This window comes from Haliotis cracherodii, unplaced genomic scaffold (assembly GCF_022045235.1).
Source record: "Haliotis cracherodii isolate W230 unplaced genomic scaffold, xgHalCrac1.p SCAF_29, whole genome shotgun sequence".
Taxonomy (NCBI): domain Eukaryota; kingdom Metazoa; phylum Mollusca; class Gastropoda; order Lepetellida; family Haliotidae; genus Haliotis; species Haliotis cracherodii.
The window spans coordinates 793,043-817,996 of record NW_027266285.1 but is presented as its reverse complement, the minus strand read 5'-3'; the positions used below and the strand labels follow the sequence as shown (position 1 = coordinate 817,996).

At 38.9% G+C, this 24,954-nt stretch overlaps 1 protein-coding gene across 2 annotated transcripts; it reads right to left on the bottom strand.

Moving 5' to 3' along the window:
• Window positions 1-516: 516 nt before the first annotated feature.
• LOC139473480 (GTPase IMAP family member 9-like) lies at window positions 517-21,233 on the bottom strand. Of its 2 annotated transcripts, XM_071256081.1 has the most exons (6): window positions 21,190-21,233; window positions 17,101-17,157; window positions 11,694-12,499; window positions 10,026-10,109; window positions 9,771-9,884; window positions 7,693-9,517 (listed from the first exon to the last, which is right to left on the bottom strand). In XM_071256081.1, exons 3-6 carry the CDS (start codon window positions 12,493-12,495, stop codon window positions 9,402-9,404), a joined length of 1,116 nt encoding a protein of 371 aa, XP_071112182.1. In that variant the 5' UTR covers window positions 12,496-12,499; window positions 17,101-17,157; window positions 21,190-21,233; the 3' UTR covers window positions 7,693-9,401. The 2 variants fall into 2 exon arrangements, with proteins under 2 accessions (XP_071112179.1, XP_071112182.1); XM_071256078.1 differs by lacking the exons at window positions 7,693-9,517; window positions 9,771-9,884; window positions 10,026-10,109; window positions 11,694-12,499 and adding exons at window positions 517-2,268; window positions 4,011-4,112; window positions 5,097-5,198 and having other exon boundaries at window positions 21,190-21,227.
• Window positions 21,234-24,954: the final 3,721 nt, after the last annotated feature.

Sequence of the window (24,954 nt, the reverse complement as noted above, 5' to 3'; positions counted from 1 at the left end):
ATATTTTGTTCGGTGATTTCGTAATTCAGATCGATAACCCACTTAAAACACTGAACTCAACCCATGCCGCTTCACTCAGTATATTTGCTAACACCAAAGAGTTCGCATTTTGTTTAGTCATGGTAGAATGGAGATAAACATACTGTGTTTTCAATGAACGCTGCGCGTTCGGTTCCAAATTCAATTTAGCGGGGTTAAATCTACAGGTAACCTAGCTCTACATTGAAAACACAGTATGTTTATCTCCTAATTGTAGTGGCAGTAAAATGTACAATACATGTAATTGTATAAAATAATTCAATTATTTCAGGCCATTTAATTTTGGTTTGAGAATGTGTAAATGTGTCAATAATGCACCCATCTATATAAATACTAGCACAATGCATATTCATTCATTCATTCATTCATTCATTCATTCTATGTCTACCACTGGCCTCTACGAGAAGATCCTGACACGTAAGGGCATGATATCAGAAAAAAGACATACAAAATTTGAAAATGATTTATTTCGCAAGCAACTACACTGTAAAAAGAATCATAAGAATTCCTCAGATTCGTTAGTCCGATTGTTTGATTCTGGCTACGATAGGGGTCAGGTGGTCGGGCATTGTGACTTGTCTCATTGTATGTCATCAAACTCCGATGTCGTGGATCTTTGAGTAGACGTTCATCCACTGATTCTCCATGGCCATACTTGGTTATTTAAAGGCAGTCTTAATTTACCGTCGCTATTTGTGATAATGATTGTGACGTTAGAGACATACACCCACGTAATCTAATAAAATATTGCGGAAAAGAGGACAAAAATACACCAAACAGGATGGTAATCCTGGTTCTTGTAATGCACAGATCACATTATGTAATATCTATATGTTTGATCAAATATAACATGGATTCGGAGTGAATTCCGTTTGCCAATAAATGACTCAGATGTTATTAAATATCTTTTACCCAATATTGTTGAGTGCTGCGTTAACGATGAACAAATTGTGACAGCAAAAGGATTAGATAGAGATACATACAGACGCCAAAAAGGTCATATTTTTAACCCTACTAAACTAAATACTAGATGTCACACTATGTATGCCTACTTAAACAACTTGAGAAAACGCCTCCCCATATTCTTCATGCCTGTAGCGAATCTGCGAAGCGTTGCTTCATCTTCGTTCTGTATGTTTTCCCTTACAGATTCTCTTACTTGTTGTGCTCTCAAATTACATTCTGCTGAAAATCGGTCATTTGTGACTTCATCTTCTACCCTCTTCCTTTCAGCAAGTATGCGCATCACCTCCTCCCCAACATTTGCCAGCTGATGCTGCATCTGCACTTTCTCTTTACCATCAGCCTTCTGCAACTGCTGGACAAGTTTGTTCTTCTTTGCCCTCATCTCCATCTCACTCTGTACGAGCTCCTCCATGGTCCTCTCATTCTCTCTAACAAGTGAACGCTTTCTGGCATGTTTATCCCGCTCTCCCTTCAGTTGAAGTTTTAAATCTTCCATTTCTTTCACATTGGCTTCATGAAGCTTCTCATAATACTCCCTCTCGGTCTGCATGAACTCCTTCATCTCTTCGCGCAATTCTTCCTCAATTTCCCTTCTCATCTCCTTTTCTTTGTCAGCTCTATCTCTCTTGATTCTCTCTTGAATAATTTCTTCTGCCTCCTCGAACATTTTTGAGGTGAAATGTTTCCCTCCATTCTTATTCACTGTGTCTTTGATGCGTTGAATAAGGCATTTTACATCCGCTTCCTTTTCAAGTGCCTTACCTCTGTTGTTGAAGGTGACATATCCTCCTCCAGCGTTACTTAAAATCTGTTTTAATTTGTCAGGCGCGCCTTGAATGTGTTTCTCCAGTGTCTTAGGTTCGATCTGATCTCTTCCAGTGAAGACGATGACCATGTAGTTGAGCACTTGCTCCCCAAACATGTCGTCAATTTCGTCAAAGACTTTTCCTTCTTCCTCTGTGAACCTGTTGGTTAAGGATGAAACCAACAAAAAGGCATGTGGTCCTGGGGCCGAAAGTGCAATACATTTCTTAATTTCTGTATCAATAACCTCCTTCTTTGTATTGGTGTCAAATAATCCGGGTGTATCAACAATCTGGATGGTGTTGCCAAATAAATCGCCACGAACAAACTGACATTTTTCTGTAACCGAGGTCATTGAGGATCTTGACGCAAAAACCTTCTTATTCATTATTGTGTTTGCTGTTGCACTCTTTCCTGCTCCAGTTTTACCAAGAAGTACCAGTCTCAATTCGCCCAATTCTGAAAGACATAAAAATGCCTTTACATATGGCGCACACACATCATACAGCATATATCAGTTATCATTGTTTAAGAATGAGACATATTACTTAGGGCTGAGAAATACGACATGTCTGTGATAGATTGTCTCATGGTAGCACTTTACAATCCAACTTTCATGAATATGACATATATACCTGTGTTATATTACGTTTGGTACACCCCTGACTTCATGACGAAGTTGAATAACCAAAAAAATGGTGCCTAGATATAAACCAAATAGTAATCGTTATAGTTATTATACCCCGCCACAAAGTTCGCCAGTCTGTCCGTTCGCTTCTGAAAGGGGACACATTTTCTAATAAACCCTTTTTGTTAGAATTTCAAAATTCAAATTGTTTATTCTCATGGAACCACCCACGGTGGTACAAGAGCGTGTTTTACAGACAAGTATATGGTCAACAAGAGTAGTTTATATATTATGTCTAACGCATTTGTACTCATTGGAAATAAACTTGGACAAATTGCTTATTTCTGCTATTCTCGTTGCACACAGTAACTGTTTGAGTTTATAAAGATAAGGCCATAAATAACATTTTACTGGTATATATCTACTACGAAGGCTTGACATTTAACTAAATAGTGGAGCTCGTCAGCAATAGCTGGTGAGTTACAAGGTTTAGAGGTTCCTTCTTCTCTCAGTATACCAAGCCAGCGGCCAGTCTCAACAGGGCAAATTATGGTTACAGGTTACAGGTTTGAAAAGGAGTGGGAAAGATATTGTCCTTGGAAGCATGAGGTATTTTTCAAAGGATGGGGCAGATTTAAGTAATTTGTAGCAAGTTCCTTTGTAACTATTGCACATAGTTCTCCGTCATGATTATGTAAATTGATCTTTTAACGTTAACTCTACCTTAGAGACTAGCCACTTGCTGGTGTACACATATGGGTCATTGAACACATATGACATGCCACAGTTATCAAAACTTTTCTGGACATTGTTCAACCAGCTATTATCCCTTGTATTTACAGAATTATTTGCTTTCTTTAAGCGAAGAACATATTGTGATAATTTAATAGGGTTACCACGAGTTTGTGGTTTGAGAAATGGAATTTTACACACTAATATTACTGGTAATGTTTCAAATGAGTTTGAAATTTGGTGTCTTGTATTCATTTTTTACGTTATGGCCCTTGCTCGGTGATTTTCAACTTAGTGCATACTGTGTGAAATGGGGAAAAGTTTTCTGAAAAAACCTACTGAAATTACATGATGGAAGTTTGCATGCTTATCTAAGAGCTACTTGTCAAAATTGATTTCGAAAATTGGTGCCGTAAATTATTTCTTTTTACATGTTTTCTCAGAAACCACTTACGTTACATGAATGAATCTTTACAAGCTTATCTAAGACAATGTTCGCAAATTGGTCCCGTAAATTCTTTTTACCCAGAGTAACTTCCCTTGTTACATGTTTTTAGATTTGGAGCATACACAGTTGCGGCCCTTCATCCATGTTATTTTACAAAGTGCACAGTGTCTGCAATGGGGACAAGTTTTCTCAGAAACTGCTGAAGTTAACTTACGATTCTTACGTAGACTGAGTTCGAGAATTGGTGCCATATTACTTTTTACAGAGTAGTTGCATTAGTGATAATGTTAATCAACATTTGTTGGCCGACAATAATAGATGTACCACGAATCTATACCATAGATATGTGACAATCATTTTTTTTTGTCCTAGCCCCATAGATTAGGAACATACCAATTCCTTGTCGTGAGGTTTTTGGAATAGGATTGACACGGGCCACCTTCTGCGTTGGTGGAGGAGCCTGAACAGGCGATGGAGGAGATGTCCGTTGTGCATCTACAAGGAAATGAAGTGGAACTATACCTGTTAATTATGTCATTGTTAAACACTCCGCTGACGTCAATAAAGTTGTTGCGCTGTGGAAAGAAACGAAAGAATATGGTTGAATTAACAACAGAAAATAAAGTGATTCTCTTATACGACGTCATAACTGTGCAACTGAGCAAGACCCCTATATTTGACGATAATAGATGCTAACACCAAGGAACTTAATTAAAATCGGAGAATGTAAAAATCGAAATGTGAAAACATTCCTATTCATAATGAAAATGTGTTGGTTACATACGTTGCCATAACATGCCCAGATAGCACTCATGGCAGCAAAAAATGGACAACTAAAACTTTAGGATACTTTTTTCAGAAAATGTACCACAAAACATCGCAAAGTGTGATAAATGTAGCTAGAATACTAAAGCCATATCAAAGTGTTGTAAAAAGATACTGTTATCCAGGAAAGACTAATAGCGTGTACCTTTCTTGACATGACTATGCTAGTTAATACACATACACTCAAACGCGCCTTTTAATATGACTTATATGACTGGGACACGAGATGAACTTTTGCACAAACTGTACTACATGAAGTACGTGAAGTACGTGCGGCAGGCAAATTCCCCGAAGCGTGATGCTTTTGAGCAACGCACTATTTTGCTTTATGAATGTATCCTCAAAGAAAGTAAAACTTACTGTATTTGTTGCCTATTAAATGTTCTGATATATACTTCAACAAGTACCTACTGTTAATTGTTTTTGAGTCGAACACTTTTGTATTGTTTATCCGCAGAAACGAATTCACAATTCACATCCATACATTTGTATTCTACCTACTGCAAACTAATGTCCAAACATAAGATTAAAGCATGTTTGGAACTAAGTGGTAATGCTATGCAAAATGTTTGAAATCAAAATCGGTAATCAAAATAATCAACTGTCTTTGGGAAGGGCTAAACGTGACTATTCTGGTAAGAGAGATGTTCATACCCCTTTCCACATTTCTCTTCCTCGTCAATTTGGATGTTCCACATCCTTGACAACTGTCATTGGCGGCATCGTTGTTATGATAACAGGTTGCACATACCCACACTGAAATAAATGAATAAATAAATAACTTTCGTCACAAACACTCAAAGTCTGGACAAGAAGCGTGCGATGTGCAAAATCATTCAGAAGGATTTACTGCATGTATATTGCATGAGCTCAAAGTTATCTCCCTTCATTGACAAGCCTGAAAGATAATTTTACTACTCAATCTATGAAGTTTAATATTTCAAGAACGTATTCGATATGCCTGTAAAACAATCGCCCTGAAAATGCCATTTTGGCACAAAACCTTAGATAGAAGACAATTTAAACTGCCATTATTTCGGCTTTATTCTGAATTATGTATTTCAATAATGCATTTATATGATTAGCATTCACAATGATAGATTCTCCAAAATTACAAAAGGATTAACTCCAAATTGCTAGAAATAACTCTCAGAATTGTCCTCAAGATCCAAGACACTCATTTCCTTATATCCTTATTTCATCTTTATTTTAGATGCCGTAGTATCATTATTTAAATTATTTAAACTTTAAATTTTGTTCTTGATTGATCAAATTCATTGTATACAATTTCCATCCTAGTGCTGCTATTTATTTACACTGCTAAAAATGTTATAAATTTTATGGTAGAGAATCAATCAATCAATATAGTTTTTAAGGCTGGCTACTTTGGCTAATAGTAATAAACATTTCTAAGAAAAAAGGGACTCAAATCAATAATTAACAGTAAACATGATAAATTAATAACCGACCCGTGAGGATCCCGGGTAGAATAGGGCTTCAGCAACCCATTCGACTTTGCTTGTAAGAGGCGAAAAACGGGATCGGGTGGCCAGGCCCGCTGATTTGGTTGATACATGTCATCGTATCCCATTTGCGTGGATCGATGCTCATGATGTCACTCACTGGACTATCTGGCCCAAACTCGATTATTTACAGAACACCGTCTTAGAGCAGGAATGTTGCTGAGTTCGGCGTTAAACAACAAACAAGCAAACAAATTAAAAACCAAAATTAAAATTTATTATCATTTCAGGGACAAATGTGTGTCAAAGGACTAAAATGGTGCGACTTTGTATCCAGGTCAAGTTGGGGATGGAGAGACACTTATTCGTAAATATAAATATACTATCCATCAAAAGTTTAGACTCACTGAAACCACTCACTGTATCTCGTAGGAAAATCGTTTTTGTGAAAGCTAACAATATAAAATAACAAAATCAAAGTCCATGTTCAGAAGGACGTGTGCATTGATGATTAGTGAACCAGAATGCCGTATTGGCTGGTACCATACAAAAGTGAAATTGCAAAAGTTAATAACGGGTATGACCACCCTGGCTTTAACACAGGCATTGATTCGACATTGCATTCCACGGATGAACAGTCCAATCTGCCGCTGGGGAATGTTTTGCCACTCCTCTAACAATGCATTGCGAAGTTGGCGAAGGTTAGCAGGGGGAGGAACTCTGGCATCCCAGCAGATCCCAAACATGCTCAGTGGGGTTCATATCGGGCGATAATGCTGGCCAATCCATTCGATTCACCCCATTTTGTTGTAAACATGCTGTCACGATGCGAGCTCTGTGAGGCCTGGCATTATCATCTTGGAAAACCGCGTGACCTGGCATGGCCCTTAAGAATGGAAGCACAATGGGAATGATGATCTCGTCCCTGTATCTCTGCCCAGTCAGATTTCCTTCCAGTACCAGTAAATCAGTTCTTCCAGTCATGGTGATACCTCCCAAGACCATAACGGATCCACCTCCAAACCGATCGTGCTCCACAACAGCAACGTCAGCGTACCGCTCTCCCTGACGTCTGTAGACGGGGATCCGACCATCGTTGAAATGCAGATTGAACCTTGATTCGTCGGAGAAGAGTACCCTTGCCCATCTGCGGGGACCCCAGCGTAAATGTCCATTTCCCCAGTTCAGTCTGTTCTGACTGTGGCGTGGTGTAAGAGGGGGTCTTACAGCTGGACGACGTGCCCGCAGTCCGTAGTGACGTAATCGGCGGCGTATTGTTGATACAGATACACATCGTCCTGTAGCTTGTTGGAAAGCATTATTGGCTGCTGTGGCTGTAATGTGTCTGCCCCTGAGAACCAGCAAACGGACGTATCGGTCATCTTGCAGTGATGTTACCCTGGGCCTACCCGACCTGGGTCGATCCTGGACGGAGTTGGTCTGTTGAAAGCGTACCCAGAGATTGGAAACTGCCTTTTGGGATACGCCAAGACGTCTGGCAACATACCGTTGTGATCTGCCATCTTGTAGGAGTGCCAAGGCGTGATGTCGTTGCTCAAAACGGAGACTTCTCCCTCTACCCATGCTTGTATCAAAGACGAATTTCTCCTCTAACTCAGAGGAGCCAACTGCAATCCTTATAAAGATGAATTGCACGAGTAACCCGCGTCAAATTGCTGCTAAAACACGTGCATTATCGTGCATGTGAACAGCTGCGTTTTGGTGCGAAGTTTGGTTAAAGATTTGCGACATTTCACTGAGTTTTATCAATTAATGAACTCAAAACTCTAATCTTTTCGCCGTTACAGATTTGGTTTTACGCCATAGCAGTTCAAGTGTTAACAGTACCTGTAAAAGGTTTTGAATATTTGGCATTATCTGGTTTGGAACAGTTGAGTAGAGTGAGTGGCTACATTTACACTGGTGAGTCTAAACTGTTGATGGGTTGTATATATATTACTGCTGGGGAGATATTTCAACGAACTGCTACAAAAGTACAACTTAAATAATCCAAAAAATACTGATTTAATAAAGTTGATTTTTTTCTTTCTGTCACCCCTACAGTGGGAAATGTTTTATGGAAACTTGGTTGGGTCGTCAAGCAGTACAAATATCCAACAGGTTGCGTTGAAAATTAAAATATTTCGATGGATTGATATTTCATAAATTCGTTTTGAAATTTGATGTCGTCCCACTGTAGACAAGATACCTCCTTTTAGCTAAAGCACTGGGCTCCAAATTAAAAAAATATCTAATCTTCAGTGCCAATCCAAAATAAATAAAAACATACAAGCTAAATCTCCTAATTAGATCATGGCCGTTAGCTGTGATCTAACGGTAGTGTGTCATTGTGACCTCAACTCCTCGGGACGTCATATTTGGTTTATTTGCTTGATAGCGCGTTGATGTGTTTTTGAAATACTTGTCACTGGTATTGAAGGTCAAACTTACTCAAACATGCATTATGTTTGTGGTAACTCAAGAAGTGTTTACTATAGAATAATTAAATAAAGCGATAAAATCCTTTCCATATCCAATAGAAATCTCTGCATAAAGCAGAGTCGATTGTACGATTCCAACTATATCATGTGCGTGTGTTTAAGAATCACTATCAAATAGTGATGATACCAGGTGGCCGCGAAAAGGTGAGTTTATCATGCCCCACCGGTACCACCCGTCATAAACACATGCAAAGGTAAGTCAATTGTTCACCTGAAAAAAACCATGGGATCATATGGTACAAGTCAAAATAGGGAATTGCATCGGACATCATTTTTGTCACTGATGCGTCAAACTTGGAAATGTCCACATGTCTACCATAAAACGTTTTGAAAACTTGAATGTTGAAACCTTGGTCAAACAACTTCTTAGCAAGAGTCGTATGACGCTCTTTGAACTCTTGGTAGAAAGAGCATGCTCGATTGTATCTCAAAAGTTGTGAAATGTAAACAGGCTGGAGCTGCTGGAATATTGCTCGACATGAAGAGGAAGTTGACTATTGGAAAGTCATCCCTCTTGTCATACAGTCTTGTGGAGAGTGTTTTGTCACTCTAAATCGTTATGCGGTTCAGACAATGATAGGACATTCCAGATCATTGAGGATAGTAATCCGACTTTTTCACTTTTTGTGTCGTACCGCTGTCTGATCTCAAACGGGAGCCATAATCGGCACTATGTGAACCTGGCCTTACATAAATTGCCAGATAGCACAAAATAGTGCACCAACCTTGTTGGTCTTATTTTGTGTTTTGACAATGCTTGCAAAGTAAAAGATTTTTGTTATACATTGATTCATACAATTTTATTTCTCTGTTTACATTTATGCGAAACTTGACGCAATGTGCCTATGATAGGCATATTAAGCAGTTTTTATTATGTAATAGTTGCACTATGTGTGCCTTATAAACATGATTTTGCTTTATCTGCGGATCATGACAAAATATCTGACATGTAACCAAATGTTCTAATCACATTAAAACCGTTTGACCCTATAGTTTTATTTTGGGAGAAAAGACTCCCAAAAATGAATCATTCTTGCAATCAGCCCTCTTCGTTTTGGTTTGGCATCATTTGCACTGGTGTCGTCTTCAGTTGCATGTCTTTCGTTTTGAGCTACAAACAAACAAATATAAGATATATTAATTATTACCGAGTCAATTGAACAGTAAATTATAATTTACAATCTATTATTCGCACACGCACACGTATACTCACTCACTCATACATTTACGACACAGCATGATTACATTTACTAATTTAACCGTTACAGCTGAATTGTGGAATCAAAGATCACACAGAACATATCTCTGCCATGATAAACGTTTACGAGATTTCTGATTTCTGGAACACTGTATTTAACACATACCAGCATCTTGCTCATGAGTGTCTCGGGAAATGATATTTTCTTGTACTTTTGGAGTTGTAGGCTTTGGCTTCAACTCCGGCCTTGGTCCTCTTTCGTGTTTGGATTTATTAGCACCTGGAAATAAGGTATATGTTAAAGAGTACTTGCGACTTACAAATGTATGACGCATGCCGTGTATAATGTCTTAAAGAATGAAGAGCACTTAATTGATTTTGTCAGTGGGTAGGAAACTAAAACATTCAAGAAAAAGTTTACCTTTTTTTAGTATTCTCTCATTGAACGTGTCCCTCGATTCAACAGTCTGTCTGGTATATATTTGTGTTTGGAGTTTGCGTGGCTCTATGACAACAACACAAAAAGAAGATGATACGTTCTGTTATATAAAACAAATTTGACAGCAAAATAATGAACATTTAAAATGAAATATACTTTAAAAAAAAGAAACGCAAAACGGATATGTTTGGTCATAAATGCAAAATTAGCGGAGGTGTAAAATGAAGGGGTTTAATGTGTTATAGTGTCAATGAGGATTTCCCGGATCAAAATGATCATAGCAAGGACATGCAAACCATTGGTCGGGAAACACGTACAATTCTGAAAAACGCACCAGTGCACATCCAGAAGTACTATGAACGGTATTAAATTGCAGGGTTTTTGATTGCCTGGCATCTGCGTCAATAGAACAGTGACAATTCAACAACATTCCAAGATTAGTGCAAAGCAACAACGTCATAGGCCGCTTGCAGGCATGGGAATCCCGATCAGCTGTAGCTAGGGTTTTCAATGTAGCGCCCAGCACCATCACAAGGATATGGGATTGGTTTCAACAGCATGGGTCAACACGTGATCGGCCAAGGTCGGAACGACCAAGAGTAACCACCCCTGCCCAACATCGCTACATCCGACTGCGCCATCTACGTGAAAGGACGACCACAGCCACCTCAACCGCATCCCATGAGTCGAGAACATCGTCATCAACGTGTGCATTGGTGTCGTCAACTGCGATGAGGAGATGTCTAGTCTAGCGACGAGTCAAGATTTCTCCTCCGTAGAGGGGATCGAAGAGCATGGGTCTACAGACGTTTGGAAGGACGTTACGCCGGAAACTGCGTACAGAAAGTGGACAGATTTGATGGGGGTAGCGTTATGATGCGGGCGGTAATATCTCATCATGGCAGGACAGGTATTGTTCATATACAAGGCAATCTTACGGCCCAACGATACATCAACGATATTCTTCTACCACACGTCCTCCCAATTGCAGCCAACGGAAACGCTGTATTACCAGCAGGACAACGCTCAACCGCATACGGCACGGATCACAAGAGCCTGTCTACACAACAACGTTGGTGTTCTCCCCTGGCCCTCCAGATCCCCGGATTTGATAAAGCACCCGTGGGATGAATTGGATAGACGGCTACGCAGACGTCAACTACAACCCCTGACGTTGCAGTAGTTGGCTTTTGCGTAGCAGGCCGAGTGGGCTACCATTCCCCAGGAATACTCGTTTCTTCCATTATGCAGGATATGTCAGGCCGCTATCGATTCCAACGGGGGACATACGTGCTATTGATAGTAGCTGACCTTCACCTTAGACTTTTCCTATGTACTGATAACTGAGATGACTACAATCACCAAGTGTTCTCTCCACAACATTTTGGCTCAATACCTTGTACGGTTCCTTGTATAAATGTATTTTCCTACCTCACACAAATCTGGCTTTGCGTTTCTTTTTTTTGAAGAGTATATGATGTTCATATCTCATTCCATATATTTGTAGAAATATTACTCGTACCCATTAAATAGTTGCACAATTTCACTAAATAATACACTAAAAATAATTATACTGAATATTAATATAATATTAAACACGAAGGTGAGAGTCCATGGCCAGAACAGTATAATGTACAAAAGTGTACATACTACATCCTGTTGTAATATATGTCTGTTGAGTGTTTGACGTGAGTAAAGAAACAGCTTTCCTTTGTTCAGCCTGCATCTCTCTTCTTATTTGTTCTTCAAGTTCCTGTCTCATGGTACTTTTCAACTCTTCTTTAATATTTCGGTTGCGCTCATCCTGTTGATTCCGATCTTCTTCCTCTATCTTCTGTTGACACCTTGTGGCGTACTCGAGCATGGCCACTGTATAGACCATGCTGTTGTTCTGCTTCTGGAGATTCTTCAACATGGATAGAAGATTATCGGCATACTCCGCTCTGGATTCCCACGTTCCCGTGTTGTCAAAGCCGATGTATCTTCCCCCACAAGCATTAAGGACACTCTTCAGCTCTGGTGTACTCTCTTGTAGGTATTTCTCCAGAGTGATGCCATCATACTTGAGATCATCCAATCTTGTAAATATGAAGACGGTAAATCGGAAGATATCTTCACCAAACGTTTCTCTAAGAGTGTCTATCATTGTCCTCACTTCTGGCGTAAATCGACCTATTCGAACTACAAGCCCAAAAGCATCAGGGCCTGGTGTGAAGGTGTACACCGATTCTGCAAGTCTCATTTTATTTGCTTTTATATCTTGTCCTTCTGCAAACAGCCCAGTCGTTTCAATAATGCTTATGTTAGAGTCATGCTTTGTCACTGTATGAACATTGTCCGCCAAAAACGAAGATGTTGGCTGCGTAATGGATGTCCCACGAAATGATTCTATCACTGCAGTTTTGCCGCAACCATGACGACCAAGCAGAACCATTTTTACCTGGTTGTTCATACTCCTGCAAGAAAATGTAATAATGTCAGTATTGTTTTTCGCTCGACGGATGAAGCTTCAGAAATGTATTCCTTCCTTAATGTGGATTTCTTCAAAGTAGTTCATTGTTACCGAATACGTTTTAAGCGATGATATTGCTAAACAAAGTAACATGTAGCAATTAGTCTAAGACAACTTACCACATGAAATCAAGATGTCTGCTTCAAACTACCGCCATGCCAGTGTGAGATCCCTCATTGAAACTTGACATAAGATACACGGCGTAAAGGTACAGGCAAATGGACAATACAATCATCTTAGTTACTTGTCCATTGTATGATGTAGATAACTAGAAAACTTGATTGCAAGGACACTTTCCAAATGGTAGCACCCCCATCATTTCTAGAAGGCCCCAGATGTCACACAATACTACCACACATTTCCAGTGTGATACGTTCACCGACCTACTGCAACACCACATCATATTAAAGTACCTCACCTCTAGCTAATACAATGATGAATATACAGCCATCTCCATTCTAAAGACGTCACTTTCAGTTAAATGACATCATTTCTGGTTTGGGAAACACAAGCCCAATGCAGATAACTATTTAACCTGTTCCTCTGGCTGTTTGAAAAACATTTATACCCACTTCCGGTTGAATGATATCCGCCCTAGTTTCTGAACGGTTTTAAAACAGAAGGTTTCAATGCGAATGCATCTAAATTCATTGGTGAGAACGATATATGCACATCCGGTTTAATGACTTAAAGGGTCACTGATCTAACGCAATTCCCCGGGACTGGTTGTTGCCTTTGTTATTGTTTTTTCCCAGTGAGTACCCGGATGTATAGCAGAAATCTAGTAAATCTAGTTCGCGACCTCTGCTGCACCATTCGTAAGCGCATTAGTCACTTTTATTGTTAGTAATAAGGGCGTATGGTCCTATTGATCAACAAAATGAAATAGCATCGGTAATGGTGAAGAAGTTTTGATAAGTCACTTGCTTGGTAATTTTGCGATTTTCGTTTACACTATTTTGACTTGCAACACAAAGTAAATATTTCACCTGAGCATTGCTTTTTTTATAGTGTGTATTTTTTTTTACTGTCAAATGTGTAACACATTTATTAAACGTCTAAATATTCAGTTATTTTACAAAGTGACTGAAAAACATTTCCATCTGTATTATTATGATCACGAATTCCAAACATTTTGATGTTTAATGTCATCACAAAGAGACTGAAAATGTTACGTTGAAAAGTACATTTCTATGTTGTTTGGCTTCTAATCCTACATAATAATCTGTTGTGATGTTTGTAGGCCCTTTTTATCGTCTTAATCAATCGCGACAGATTTTTTAGTCGAAATGACTGAAATATTTACACATTTTATAAACTGCCTGAGAGAATCACATTTTACAAATTGACGGTAATATATACAGGCTTACAAAGGAAAAGACCTGTGAAAACAACGTCTATCGCGCATTGAAGAATTTCCCAACCAAGACGTAGAGAAACAAGAACGAATCGGTTTAAAAGAAGGAAAACAAAATGCAAATATCATAATTACAACCTACCAAATTTATGTGTATAAATTTTAGGCAGCTTCCTTGTTCGAGGAATGTATCCGTGAATATCCACACAAAGGAATAATATCCCACTCGTCTGCAGCTGTACAAACAAACTTATTCGATGTCACGTGTCTCACTAACAATCAAATATTTTAAAAGATATATATCGTTTCGGGATATAATAACCCGTGTTCGTTTCTCAACTGATCACTTGGATTGTTTCAGGTGTTTTACATAGGTGTCACGTCTCAATGGTCGACTGAGAAAGCCCACGTGACAACTATTTTCATAACGTCCACGGTTCCTTAAAAATCCATTGAGTGATAGATAACAATGATCAATCAATCAACGTATTATATCAGTTAACCCTTTGAACAAAGTATGTTGTTTTTACATCGGCACTTCACGCCATTATATGAGTGTATTCCCTTTGTATTAGAAAACCTAGACATGTAAACACTCACTCTTGACATATCCACTGTGCAAGATAAAAGTGATTAATCAATCAACGTATTTTCTGTTAATCCTTTGATGACTAGGAAGGATCCGTTGATTTACAAAACAAAGTAAATCAACTGATCATTCATCTCTTGCTGGGCTGACACGTGCATATTACATAACACACATATCACCTCACTTCAAACCTGGATTTAGATTGAATAATTACCCCAGACACAATAAATGCCAAATGGGAACCTTTGTCAGGTAATGTAAGTGGTGCTACCACTAATTGTACCTGTAATAAATTCATTAACTGAGCATCAAGTGAATGACGACAAATACACAAGTGTAGGGTTATACGAGAAAACGTGGATGACAACAAGGGAGTAGTAATCGTATTATCGACGCAAGCCGAAATCCGAAAATCCTTTCACTGCATGGATACATTTTTTAGTATTAAACTATAACCATCTGGGGTATTTCCAAATGACATCTGATGAGCTCCGCTGTTCTTTTTGTCCGTTTGTTTAGGCTGAAGAAATTAATTAACATGCGCCCTTTGTCGAAATCTTTATAGATCACAGTTAACCAATCAGTGTTTATGCAAAAATGAGTAAAACAAATATTGCCTCCAGCCTCCGAGTTTATTTAGCTGTCCTTGCAGACGGTAGCCCAGTCTCTGATCACGCTCAGTTGCGTTGCGTATCATCCGGGTACTCACGGGGGAAAAAACAATAACAAGGGCAACAACCAGTCCGGGGAATGGCGTTAGTTTAGTGCCCCTTTAACTTCCAGTCCTTGAAAGCCCATGTCATAGACAGTGTGATTTTAAAGCAAAACGCCAAATGCCTCTACCTAAATTGATCAGAACGATATAAGTACACCTTGTTTAATTACTTTACTTCCGGTATGGGAAGACACATGTTTCATGGAAGACATCTTTTAAAAAGAGTCCCAATTACATTAATAAGAACGTTACAAGCAATATTGTTTTGATAACTTCATATTCGGTTTGGAAAAATAACATTTGAATGGAGTACAGCCTTATAACAGAAAATAGGATGTCCCACGTTTAATTGAAACAACGAAAATATAGCATATACTATTCATTGAAAGTAGGTCACCGTGATACTGATATCAGAACATTGTTATCCAAATGATATAACCACAGCATGCTCAAGACGTAATAATACTGCAGAAGAAAGCCATTTGAGTAAACACGGCAAAAGTACTTCATGAATGACCTTCACTGTGAACTTTACCTTTTACTGAAGTCACTCACTGTCATTTCAGATGTAGCAAGTTTCAATGTCCTACAGTGAATGCTTCACGAGTTATCGTTTAAACGCCCCTTTGTTAAGGATATCACGTGGAGGATGACCTTGACTGATCAGTGTATTAAAAACATTACCAAGGGCTTAAAGGTAGATATGCATATTGTAATATCCTTGGGTTGAAAATCAACCTGCAAATGTTTGGGAACACATAAACCATCAAATATTTCATTATACGATTTCACATTGGGAACACGATGCCTAGAGAATGCAGCGACACATACCATTAGTCATGTGTACAATTGCGTGGTCGGTGAGATACACAACGATATAATTTTGTCTTTTGAAGCACAGGTGTCACATTAGAATAGTTATTTAACATTAATTCATTGTTTTGTAAAAAACACACCCCAAAAAACCAACTTACTAGAAGAAAAGACATTAGTAACCAAAAGCATATTTTCACGATACAAAGGCCCCATGCATCTAATGTTTCTTTTATGACAGATGAGCCCATGACAAAACATCAATTAGGTAAATAAAATGCATACGCAAAAGAAGTGTGCATAACTTCTATGTATGTCATATAACAGATCATACCGTTTAATTCGGACATATTCATAACTGACCCGTGAAGACCAGGGTAGAGAAAAGGTCTTCAGCAACCTATGCTTGTCGTAAAAGGCGGCTAAAGGGATCGGGTAGTCAGGCTCGCTGACTTGGCTGATGCATGTCATCGCAATGCTTCGGACCATGTACATGCTATTCAACTTTTCCTGAAGGATACATTTGCTTACAACTAAGCTTTTAGGTCATTCCAGAAATTATGTGGTAGACATGATCTGACTCGTCGCTTGTCAACATAATAGGGGAGGCTGTCCAGTGCTACGACCGTTAGAGAGACTTTTCACACCTCCCTACTTTTTGGAGTGGAGACTTTAGTAATGAAAAGCGTTTAGTATGGATGCTACCGGTAGAGCATCACCTGGGGTCATCACTGATTTTCAGTGATATATTCGTAAAGGTTTCGTCACTTTGCCTTTACCGCCTCATGGAATCTGTTTCGGCAGATGTTTGAGACTGATTATTATCTGGCGTTGTGTTAAATTATTTTAATTTTTTATTCATTTTATTATTGTGTAACAAATGTATGCTTTACGTATCGTTTATGTGTTAATATATATACATCAGTATCACCTGTTGATTTGGGGAATTGTAAAGTACTCAAAGTATATGTATATGAGCGCATTATTTAGGAATGAATCGTCATCTAAAACATATACACACTGTCCTGAATACATGACAACAAAACACAGAAGTATACATGTGGTACTCACTTTTGTCTTGAAGATTCCTCCAAATGTCTTTTCCCGGTTCGTCTGACAGAAATCTAACTATAATAAAACAGAAATGTGTCACCTCATAACTGTTTTTTAGACTTATTGTGATTAACAGAACGAATGTTTCCACATTTAATATCCTTTTTGAAAAGCAAGATGTAAATATCAACCACGAAACCTTTTCCATAATCATAAGAAATCACCGCTCAAAGCAAAGTCTACTGCACGATTCAGACTAGGTCACGTGCATGCGATGATAATGTGTAATGATATAGAAAATACCAACGTTTACACTTTATCTGAGGAGGACTAATCATATTTATCAGGGAAGATATAAATTACGAAGAAATAAAAATAGACACGCCAAACCTAGAAGCCAACGGCATTAAAATCACATTAAATAACCGAAACATAAACATCATAAATATTTACCACTGGGCGGAACAAAAAGTCCAACCTGAGGATCTAAACAAACTACTCAAAATAAGCGATAAATCTACTATATTCCTAGGAGACTTTAACGCTCACCATCCTACATGGAGCATAGATGATAAAATAGATAATCATGGCAAATTAATCTCCGAATGGATAGAAACAAACGACCTAGTACTCCTTAATAGCAACCAACCCACGAGGTACGATAAGATAAACCAAAAAATGTCAGCTATCGACCTAACCATATGCACCGCAGATCTAGCCCAAAGCACTCAATGGGAAGTGCACGACGTCCCGCTAGGTAGTGACCACTTCCCCATAAACATAACCATAGGAAATACAAACGTACCAATCCAAACAGAAAACCAAGAACCAAAATTCCATTACAATAAAGCTAACTGAGACCAATTCCAAGATATCTGCAACGAAGCTAACTTAAACGAAATAGAAAATAATGATCCAGAAACCTATTGTAAAAACCTAACAGACTATATAATAAACGCAGCCAAAACCTCCATCCCCTTCAAAACATCTAAGACAGGCAAACCGACAGTACCATGGTGGAATGAGGAAATAGAACAGACTAGACGAAAACGTAAATCAGCCTTCAATAAAGCAAAACGCGACTACAAATATTTAAACATAGCCCACGAACTAAACCACCAGGTTCAAAAACTAGTCCAAATAGCCGTTAGCAGTAACAGCAACTTCAGCCAAAAATTCCAAGATAAACTTAAAACAGAAAACAAACCCACAAAAGAACCAAACAATAACAATCTAGAAATAAATCAACCCTACACAATGGAGGAGCTCCTCTACGTAATCCAAAACAGGAAAAAGGGCACAGCCCCGGATTAGACCTAACCTCTTACCAAATAATTAAAAAACTCCCCCTAAAACTACTCCAGGCACTACTCAAACTATACAATCTCATCTACCTAAACGGACAGGTTCCTACTCCCTGGAAACAGGCCCTAGTCATACCAATCCCTAAACCTAATAAACCAGTTAATCAAGCTAACTCATATAGACCAATATCCCTAACTTCAAACTTATGTAAAGTAATGGAATCAATGGCTAAAAATAGATTACAACATTACTTAACCCAAAATAACATCATAAACCCAGATCAAAGCGGTTTCACTCCTGGCCGCTCAACCCTAGATAACCTCGCCCGACTAGAACAAGATATTAAGACAGGGCAACTAAATAAACAATATACCACAGGCATCTTCTTAGACTTCTCTAAAGCTTTCGACATGGTATGGCACGATGGGCTAATACAAAAACTTTAAAAAATAGGACTCAAAGGTCAGATAATAAACTACATCCAGGACTTCCTATACAATCGTAAAATAACCGTGGGTATAGACCAAACTCTATCGGACCAATGTCCCCTAGAAAATGGCACTCCACAGGGCAGTATCCTCAGCCCCACCCTCTTCAATATAATGATAAACGATCTATTCGAGAGTCTATCCCCTAAAGTAAACACATCAAAATTCGCGGATGATGGAGCCATCTGGATCCGCACTAAAAGCATGAAAATGGCCAAAAATCTACTCCAAAAATCTCTTAATAAAAAACAACAATGGGCTGTCAAATGGGGCTTCTCCCTTAACTCAGAAAAAACAACAGGAATAGTATTCAAACATAAAAACATGAAACCCGCCTCCCCAATCCTCCAGCTAAACAATCAAACAATCAAATTTCAAAAACAAACCAAATTCTTAGGACTTATTTTCGATGAACATCTCACCTGGGATGCTCACATCCAAAACCTAACAACTAAATGCAGTAAAGACCTAAACACCCTAAGATGCCTAACTGGCTCTAACTGGGGAGCCTCCAAAGATACTCTCCTCTCTCTCTACATATCACTAATTAGATCAAAACTAGACTACGGCTGCGCCATATACAACACCCTAAACAACTCTCTATCTAAAAAACTTGACTCAATACAATATCAGGCTCTCAAACTCATTACACGCACCCAACATGGCACCTCCTACACCTCACTTCAGGCCCTAACAGGAGAAATGCCACTAAGTCTACGCAGGGAACAGCTAAGCTTAAATTTCTGGGCCGCGTCCCAATCAAACCCTCTCATCCAAAACTTAATAAACCAACACATCAGCCCTAAAAACCAAGCTCTAGCTCGTAAACACCCCTTACTTACCCCAATATCCCAAAGAATAACAAACTACCTAAATGAACACCAAATTAAAAATCTTAAACAAAACTGCAAACAGTCAAATATCTTCACCCCTAAACTTAAAATACCCAAAATTGACACAACACTAGCTAGCCAAATAAATAAACAAACCGACCCAAACATAGCTAAAACTACCACACTAGCATACATACACAAAAATTGGCCAAATTGGTGTCACATTTACACGGACGGATCCTCAGATCCGACCTCCAAACACACGGGTTTCGGAGTCCATACCACACAACCAACTAAAACCACACAATCCTTCCGACTCCCAAATAACCAATCAATATTCACGGCAGAACTAATGGGCATGGCCTCAGCCCTCCACAATCAAGAATCCAAAAACCACCAAAAAATCCTAATACTTACTGACTCCCTAAGTGGACTACAAGCCCTGCAAAACAAAAATACCAAAAACCGACCTAAATTAATAAATCAAATACTTAAAAGCTCCAACGACCTAACTAAGGCAGGCAAACAAATAACCTTCTTGTGGATACCCGCCCACGTAGGAATATACGGTAATGAAAACGCCGATAAAGCAGCCAAACTACCCCTCAAAATCCCAGAAATAACCTTAAACTTACCCATCTCAAAATCAGAAATTAAAAGTGTAAACAAACAAAAAATCACAAAAAATGGCATAACCTATATCTAAACTCAAATAGCCAAATCAAAAGAGTGCTCAGCAAACCACTAACCAAACCAAAAATTCTCCATCCATCAAAAGAAATAGACAGAGTAATCACTAAACTCCAAACAGGACACACCAACCTAAATAACCACCTAAATATTTTTAAAAAACACACTACAGGTAACTGCCCACACTGCAAACAACCAGAAACCCGAGAACACGCACTCATCCACTGCACACACTACCTAACACATCGAACCGCATTACAAACTACCCTCAATCTAAACAAGGCTCTCACTCTAGAAGCAATACTAAACCCACAAAATAAACTAGAAAACTTCAAGGCCTTAGGCGTATTCTTAATCAAAACGGAACTAATAAAACGCATCTAAAAACATAATAACCTACCAAATCAAAATCACATAAACAAACAATCATCCACCATACCCAGCTCCCTTAGTTCTCCTCCCCAACCCCATCGGCATCTATTCCAAATCTCAAAATTCCAAAATTCTATATAAGCAACCCCTAAAGCCCCCTCTTGGGTTGCACAGACCACCCTCGCCCCTTTCGGAAACACATTAAATGGCCTGGCCGGGCCCGTGTGCGAAATACGCATCAGTCGGAAAGCGAACGTTAAATCTCCAAAGTAAGTAAGTAAGTAAGTAAGTAACTTTATCTGATGATACTATTTGTTTGACTCCATGTCAGTGCACTAATGAAGACGTAACATGTACGTTAATCTAAACTCAACAATTTTAGTTAATTCAAAGAGGTAGAGATATGAGCGTCTACTCACCCAGCTTGCACACAGTGAGACCAGGTAACGCTTTGCGCGGCCTCAGCCTAACTCTTCATATATATTACCTGTCGAACCTGTTTGTACACATTACAAAGCCCATATATGGTATGCCATTCCTGGAAAACACGATTTCTACTAAATCACATCTTTGTATACAGCCTTGGCCATAACGCATGGTGTGTATTGACTGCAATGATGATTCAATAATTCAATTTTTAGTTTTCAGTGGTGTGAATAATCAAAATAGGTACTATATAATATATCGGACGGTTTTGAGTTCAGTTGGAGAAGTATTTGAAATACATACGTCGTGGTAATAGTAATGTAATAGTAATGTTCACCTAAACGTTCATGTCAACAATGGTAGCACCTGCATCCAAAATCATGCATTTAGCAAAGAAAGTGAAGGAAATTAGTTACACACGTAACTGTTGACGTACCTCAAGTTACATCATGAATTATATGGCGACCGTTTGCGACTGCAGGTACATGTATTTTGCTGAATGTTTTATTTCAACAACACAGTTGCATAAACAAAGGAATGATTTCTAGGACGAAGCTTAGCACAACTCCTAAGTTGTGATAAACAATATTACGTTCATGTGAAAACCTAGCTTATGATTCTGTATTGCTTTAGCTATAGAATATACAGACAAGTAACCGTTAACAATATGACGTGCTACTACATGTGACCTGGACGATTTTCTTGTTAACCATGCAGTACGTATCCATAACATGTCTACTCTACATCTGTTTGTACTGTGAGCTCATATATCGTGTCCAAATAACTGATCCCTTTTCGGGTCAAAAAAGGCTACTTCGCTGAATCGGGTAGTAGATAACTCTGATGTTGCCCTAGTCTTCGTGTATCTTTATCTCACAGACAATATCTAACGATGCTTAATTTCTACAATATAGTTGCTATACACCAATATCTGCATTTAATCTTGTGTGAAGTAGCCTGTACAGGCTGACAGCAGGCTGAAAGCTGAAAGAAATAGAAGACCATCGTTAGGTTACCCCTCCCCCCCCCCCCCCCTTTCTTTTTCTTAACAGCATATATGAAGTGCTCCAATGAACATGGCATCTGAAATAACATCACAGCCCATCCCATGCCTACACAAACACCGTCTTTGTGTGTAATTTGTAGATACATTGTAACAGTTTCAATCCTTTTGAAATGGGTATGTGTTATTTCTCTGATTTGTGGGTCATACTGATAACATCAAGTACGGGTGTGTCTGGTCCACACTTGAATACAGACATGTCACAGCGTACTCAGGGTATAGGAACACCAATTGTCACGGGCACGGTATTATCTGAGTAAGCATTCGCTAGTCCTGGGTTAAAATCCCATTTGAAATTCTCAAAAGATCAGCGTGGGATAGAAAGTGAGATATATAAGACAACAGACAACGTTTGCAACAAATACTTCTCCAGAAGATCGAACCCCTCAACTGCTGTGCTAAACCATCTCCATCCTTTTAACATTGAGCAATATTTTTTTATCAAGACATTATTAGAGTAATCGTTATGTCATTGTGAATACACGTCAATACAACACTAAACCCGTTGGCAATGCACGCAACCATGCTTGACTGCTACGCGACTGTGGACTTTCCAGGAAAATGAAAATCCCCAGGAACGATATGTTTGAACGACTTTCGCCGTGTCTGTCCTGTCGGCAGAGTCTAAATACTTGACAGGGAGCTGTTGTTAAATGACCTAGTTTGAATGGACAATATGATTTTTAGATGGTATGTTACACTGCATTATGGTTTCCAAAGCGGTAACTAGTAAGAACATACATTCTGTGCACAGTTTATTAAATGTTTATTAATGATTGGTTGAAAGCATTTTTAAACATATGTAACCACTTAGGTTATCCATATATAATTTTGCCCCAACATCAAACATCTATCATAATATAAGCTGGAAGAAAAGGTTTATCGACTGTAGGGGACTTAAAGTTAAAAATGTACCCTATAAGTGTGACTATGGATATGCATGAGAAACAAGGTGTTGAATCGATCCCTGATTTTGTACGGGGGTTCAGACAAAGTTGTCTTGATAATCATGCTCAGATGTAGAGAGACAATTTTCATGAATATTCCAAGTTAAGATATTACCGCTCTTTCAAATTGCCTTCTTTATTTGAATTATATTTATTACATGTACATGTTAGTGAGTGAGTGAGTGAGTGAGTGAGTGAGTGAGTGAGCTGGGTTTAACACTGCTTTGGACAGTATTAATGTGGGAGGAAAGCCAGATATGTTGCAGGTCTCAGACATTTGCCACTTTGGTGAAACCAACGAGCAGGGGTATGGTGTTGACGAACTTAGAAACATAATCGGGATATAAAGTGCATTGAATAGGTGTTTTGAATGTTGAATGCCGAGCAGTGATGTGTCGTTTTACCGATTATGATCCTATCCTATATAAATGGGGATAGTTTACTTGCTGTTGCACCTTCCTATACTCACCTACAAAGGTAGCCCACCACAATTAGAGGAACAGCCCAATCCTCAGCCCATATGGGACTGTGCAAAGGCTGATTGGCCTAAATTCAGGAAGGAATGTATATCATTCAAGTCCTCAGAAATTGCCTCGGATGATCCTGATCTTTTTTGCCAAAATCTCACCTCAGCAATTATTGCCGCAGCTGAAAAGTCAATTCCAAAAAAGACCACAAAACTGGCAAAACGCCGGTACCATGGTGGAACAGGGAAATAGCAAAAGCTAGGAGAGTGAGAAAGAAAGTCCTAAATAGGTAAAAAAGGGATAAGTCAGCCTTCGCCCAAGTCCGAGCAGCCAGGACGAAAGTAAGCCAACTAATAGACCATTCTAAAAAAGAGTCATGGCAGACCTTCTGCAAATCCCTTAATGAAAAAACAAATGCTAAAACAGTCTGGAGCAAAATACACGCAATCAGGGGTAAGCGTAAACCCACAATAAATCCCAAGTTAGCCAACGCCCATACAGTCAAAGAAAAGGCCAACATTCTAGCTGAGCACTTCTCATCTGTCAGCAGCAACACAAATTGCAGCGAAGAATTCAAACAGGAAAAAATGCTTATGCCTAAGATCTCAAAACGGCCGCAAAGCAAGCATCTGGTATACAATATACCATTTACTGTGACAGAGTTTGATGATGCGATACAACATAGAAAAGGCACAGCACCTGTTCTTGACACAACCAGCTATGAGATATTGAAAAACCTACCTGATCAAACCAAAGGTTGGTTGGTTGGTTGGTTTGTTGTTTAACGCCGCACTCAGCAATATTCCAGCTATATGACGGCGGTCTGTAAATAATCGAGTCTGGACCAGACAATCCAGTGATTAATATCATATGCATCGATCCACGCAATTGGGACCGATGACATGTATCAACCAAGTCAGCGAGCCTGACCACCCGATCCCGTTAGTCGCCTTTCACTCAAACCAAAGGCTTACTCACTGAGTTGTATAACACGATATGGTCCAAAGGAGAAGTCCCAAAAGCATGGAAACACGCTGCAATTATCCGGCTGCTAAAGCAAGGGAAAGACGAAGCCCTAACAAACTCTTATCGACCGATCTCACTCACCTCAAACATGTGCAAAGGACTCCAAAGGACTTCAGTAAAAAGCCTTCGACATGGTATGGCATGACGGACTTCACTCAAAACTAGCACAAAATGGAGTATAAGGGAACATGGCAAACTTCATAGACAGCTTCCTGCAAGACAGGTCGCTATTAGTTAAAATAGGGAACAATCGAT

Excerpts from the sequence above, each read along its gene's own strand:
- LOC139473480 (XM_071256078.1), bottom strand. Across the intron at positions 4,113-5,096 it reads GAAGAGAAATGTGGAAAGGG|ATGCACAACGGACATCTCCT; the intron begins GTATGAACATCT and ends ATTTCCTTGTAG. Across the intron at positions 2,269-4,010 it reads AACCTCACGACAAGGAATTG|AATTGGGCGAATTGAGACTG; the intron begins GTATGTTCCTAA and ends TATGTCTTTCAG.